This window comes from Malus sylvestris, chromosome 6, assembly GCF_916048215.2.
Source record: "Malus sylvestris chromosome 6, drMalSylv7.2, whole genome shotgun sequence".
Classification (NCBI taxonomy): Eukaryota; Viridiplantae; Streptophyta; class Magnoliopsida; order Rosales; family Rosaceae; genus Malus; species Malus sylvestris.
Genome location: NC_062265.1, coordinates 24702210 through 24707458, shown reverse-complemented (window position 1 = coordinate 24707458; position 5249 = coordinate 24702210). Strand labels below are relative to the sequence as shown.

General features: G+C 37.1%; 1 protein-coding gene across 1 annotated transcript; it reads right to left on the bottom strand.

Annotated features, from left to right (window-relative positions):
• Window positions 1–1757: 1757 nt before the first annotated feature.
• Window positions 1758–4638, bottom strand: LOC126625134 (methionine gamma-lyase-like). Its single transcript, XM_050294214.1, has 2 exons — window positions 3748–4638; window positions 1758–2469 (listed from the first exon to the last, which is right to left on the bottom strand). Exons 1-2 carry the CDS (start codon window positions 4541–4543, stop codon window positions 1892–1894), a joined length of 1374 nt encoding a protein of 457 aa, XP_050150171.1. The 5' UTR covers window positions 4544–4638; the 3' UTR covers window positions 1758–1891.
• Between the last annotated feature and the right edge of the window lie 611 nt (window positions 4639–5249).

Sequence of the window (5249 nt, the reverse complement as noted above, 5' to 3'; positions counted from 1 at the left end):
CCAGGGCCGGCCCAGGCCCAGTGCAAGCAGGGCAACCGTCCGGGGCCCAAAAATATTAGGGGCACCAAAATTATTAGGGTGGTATATTTATATATGTTTTCATAAGAGTATAAATTTATAAAATTTGGTTCAATGACATAGAAATTTAAGTAGAAGATGTGGTTTGGTCATTTGAAAATAATGAGAGGTCTTGAGTTCAAAACACCACATGTGCTTATTTACTTTCTAATTTTTACAAATTTCTTTTCAGAAAAGTATAAATTTATAAAATTTGGTTAAAGGATCAAGAAGTTTAATTAGAAGCAATGGTTTTTGTAATTTAAAATTAACAAGAGGTCCTAAGTTCGAAACGCTATGGGCATGTTTATTTTTTTCAATTTTAACAAATTTTTGTTTGGTTGTTAATTTATTTTTAGTTACTAGCTAGTAGCTATGTAGCTTGTTATTTTTAAATATTCGTTTCAATTCAAGTCTAATCTTCAACAATGAGTAATACGTAGACCAAATTTGTAGCGCAAATTTGTAAATTATATGACGTGTTATCAAAATATTTAATTTAATGCTCATTCATTACTAATACATATCAATTAAAGACTCGAAAACATCATTATTTTTTTAGTCCCATATTGACAAGGTTAGTAAATAAGAAAAAACACCTCATGATTTATACAAAAACACTTTCAAAGTTCAAATGGAAAACAAAACTTATCATCTATCTACTTATAAGCCCAGAGTTGTTTGGTTTTCTTCTCTCAATACAAAATAAATTAGTCTTTTTGTGTATCTAAATTATTGAGTTTGAAGTGCTTTTCTAAGTATAATTTTATCAATGTCTTACGTGTGAAAATAAATAATTTTCTTATATGAAGTTTGGGCACTTTTTTTGACGTCGCCCCAGGCCTCAAAAATCTCTGGACCGGCCCTGATCACACCTCAAGCTACCAAGCCCATTCTCTAGTCAACGACCATGCTAACAATTTTTCCAATAAGTATGGAGGAGATGCACTAAACAATAACAGACATACGATCAACAATAATGGTCTTCACCATTAATATTTTTTTTTATTTAATTATCTGTTTTGAGTATTATTTTTTATTGACAAAAAAAAAAGAAAAAAAAACCGAACCGAATACAAACCAAGCAGAACCTAAACCGACAGAAAATCGAACCGAACTGAACAGTAATTTCAGTTCGATTTCCGGTTTTGACAAAAAACCAAACCGAATGGAACCGAACCCATCCCAAGTGGGATGGTACACAAATTTGCTTAACTAAACTAGATTGCGTGATCGAAATAACATTACACTCGTGCCTACTAAATCACGAGAACAGATCAATCCTAATTTACTACAGTAAGTGCGCGGAAGCAGCAAATCAACTTGGAGTGCATAATGGTTTAACGATGTAAAACTTCACCACTTGAAAAAATGTGTTTATACACATTTTCAGTCAAAAAACAATCTACTATTAGTCAAACAAATATAAGAGATTGACGCAAACTCAACTTACTAGACTCAACACTAGAACATAGTCTCGTCCTCATGCCCTTGCCAAAAACTTAGAACATCAATTGACAACAAATTAAAACACAATCAATTAAAACCCCGTTTGACAAAATGCTATACAACCCAGAAAATAATCAAGGACAAATAATTTAGTTCAAAATAAATTTTAACCCAAGTATAATCTAAACGCATTCCCTATGCCAAAAATTAATAAAAGCATTCACGCAATGATATACAAACAATATTAGAAGTATAGAAAGGATAGTTAGGATTCATTGTCCGAAACTGGCCAGATGAGATATCTACTTTTCCAAAGAGCAACAACCAACACAGCTATATGCTCTTAGACACGTATTCATGGACACCACCAAACACATTTTTACATTCACTTGTTATTCAACAAACCAGAATCCTGCATTCTAGAAATTGCCTTCTCAAACTGGCTCCACCTTTGCTCTAACGTCCCAATGTATCCGATCGACATCCTCACCAGCCCCGGTGAGATTCCAGCCAGAGCCTTCTCCTCATCATTCATCTCACTGCTTGTGCTGCTTCCAGAGCAAGACATTAGGGTTTCATAGTACCCTAGGCTCACAGCCATGAACCCAAACTGTGTGCAGTTCTGCAAGAGATTCATGAGCCTATTGGCTCTTTCCTCAGTCCCCATGTCCAAACACAGAAGCCCTCCGTATCCGTAATCTTTGTTTCCCATTGACTTGAGAAGCTCGTGCTGGGGGTGGTCATCGAGCCCCGGATAAATTACTTTTAAGCCCATCTTCTTCATCCTTCCGGCATAAACCATTGCCCTGTGGCAGTGTTCCTTCATTCTCAACCCTAAGTGGGGAATCCTCTCAGCGAGCTCAAATGCCACCTTGGGATTCATTGTTGGGCCCAGGATCATCAGGGAGCCTTGGTGTAGGTCCATCATGGAGTTCACCAGGCTTGCAGGTCCACACACAACACCTAGAAATTTTGATGCCACATATAAAAACAGTTCAGCATTTTTGTTGCCAATCACAAAAAAAAACTTAAAATGGGTTAAAAAATACAAAACACACTAGCGAGAAGTGGTGGGATGGGTTCGATCTAAGATTCTTTCTTTTATGAAGTGACCTAATGCATTGAACGAAAAGTGACAACCACATTAGTAAATAAATGATTGATCTCCTTTATTCAAAGAATAATGCTAAGGAGACTAAATTTCTAAACTAAATTCGTAAATCAATGATGTGTCATCAATAAGAAATAAGCACATTAATCAAAATTTAAATAATGATCCAATCGTCAACAATCATATTATTTGGTTTACAAAATTTAATTTAAAATTTGATCCTCTTAACATTATCCTTATTCAAATTGATGTTTTTTTCATACCTTTTTCTTTTAATTTATGTATCACATCACATAGAATCTTACAATGACCATAGAAAATAGAGAATTTTAACGAAAAGCTCTCGATACTATTTATTTTAACGAAAAATCATATTTTTACACTAAAAAGTCAATCATGGTACTATTCACTTTACCCTTTATTTTATCTTTATGAATATAACTCAAAGTTTTCAAATCATTTTCATTAATTTTCCTTAGAAAATAAGGAATGAAAAATCAAATCAAGGATCAAATAAAAGATTCTTCTAGTAAGAAGAATACAATTCCTAATTTCTTAACTCGACTCCTTTTTTTATTTTTATTTTTATTTTTAGGTTGCAGATTGAAACTGACACCAAACAAACAGTCTAAGAAAAACACAAACAAACATAAACGTATGTTACCTAAAAATACACAACCCAACAAAAACGAACAGAAACACCTGTCTTGCTATCTCAGTATAGCAAGATGAGTCAAAAAAGTAACGCCCTCACATGTAACCAAACCTATCCCTCCCCACCCTTGCGAAAAGTAGTTTATAAAATAAAACCACTGAACACACGTTTACGTAAAATTTAGAGATATGATCTTTTAATGTAATTATAGGTGACGCGTTCGGCATCATCGTGAGCGTTATTAGATTTCATATTTTATTAAAGTACTTGGACTAAATTTTTTAAATCACATTTATAATGTATTGTAATGCTGTACGGGCACATATTACTATCAATCCACTTATATTATAAAACATATATTTATTTGGACTAAAAATGCTTGGTGTTGATATGACTGTCATTATCAATAATTTTTGCAACCGTAGAGGGTAAAGAAAATGGCACAAAACGTAAGGAAAATATTTACTATTTTTACCTGCAATGATATCAGCACCGCCGCTAATAAACTTGGAAATGCTGTGAACAACCACGTCAGCACCAAGCTTCACCGGAGAGAGAACCATGGGAGAAAACGTGTTGTCCACCACAACCGTGACCCCCTTCTCGTGGCCGATGCGGCTGAGCTCCGGTATGTTGGCGACGGTTAGAGTCGGGTTCGACATGCCTTCGAAATATAGGACCTTGGTCTTCCCGACCTCGATCGCATTCCTCACCATGTCCAGGTCGCTGATGTCCACAAACGTTGTCGTTATGTTGCAGGCCCTGGGGAAGAAGTGGGACATGAGGGCGTGGGTCCCGCCGTAGACTGTTCTGGCGGCGACGATGTGTTCCCCGCTGCTGACGAGCTGGAGCAGGACGGAGGATATGGCGGACATCCCAGAGGACGTGCAGTAGGCGGCCTCTGTACCCTCGAGGGCCGCCATCTGTCGGCTGAGATTGAGCACGGTAGGGTTAAAGTGGCGGCTGTAGATGAAGAAATCGCGGTCTGCACCAAGCTCGCCGGAGAACATTTTGCGAAGAGTCTCGGGCTCCATCACGGTGAACGTGGCGGAAGCCTCAATCGACATGTTGACACCACCGTGCTCACCAAACTCGTGGCGAGCACTGGCTAATGCCGCGGCTGGGTCTTCCCAGGCCGCAGCTGCAGCCGAGGACAGCAACATAGACTTTTTGGCGGCAACGTAGTCGTTGTTGTCCATGTCGTCGTGCTCGGCTCTTTTCTTGCTGTTGGCGGGGGGGAAGACTAATCCCTGGGATTTGGTGTCAGCCATTTTAGGTGATTGCTAAGGGAGCTTAGGGTTGGGTTGGAGGGAGGTAAATCAAAAGGACAGGAGGAGTTGGTTTGTGCTTTGGGTTTGGGGGAATGTAATATCTTCTATATATAGGTAAACAGAGGCTGAAAGGTACAGTGAATCTGGTCAAATTTTTTTCTGCGGTTAATCTGGAATCCTTTCTGTTACTGCGGTGTAATTAATGTGCATACACGTTTTTTCTTTTTTTCTTTTTTAAGAATTTTTTTCAGAGAAAATAAGAATCACTTACAGTTTTTTTTCATTTTTTTTAAATTAAAGAGTTGTGTCTTTTTAAGATTTCATTAAAGTGATTTAACTAATGGAACCGGATCCCTTCCGGATCTAATAAAACTGAGCATGTTGAGCAAGCAGTCCGAACCATTGAAGTTTGATCTAACGGCTACAAACAGTGAGCCCTCTAAAAATTATAATAATTGTAACCGTTAGATCAAATTTCAACAGTCCGGACCACCTGCTCAGCAGACTCAGTATATATGGATCTGGAGGGGATCCGGTTCCTTAACTAATAACTATCTCAGTATTTATAAATTTAAAGTACATTTCATTATTATATATTTTTTCGAATTTATCATTTTTGTTTTTTGATGTGTTTATGCTTTATTTAGTGGAGAGATATTTCCCTTTTGCTAGTAGTGGAGATATTAGTTATTAGCTCTATTATATT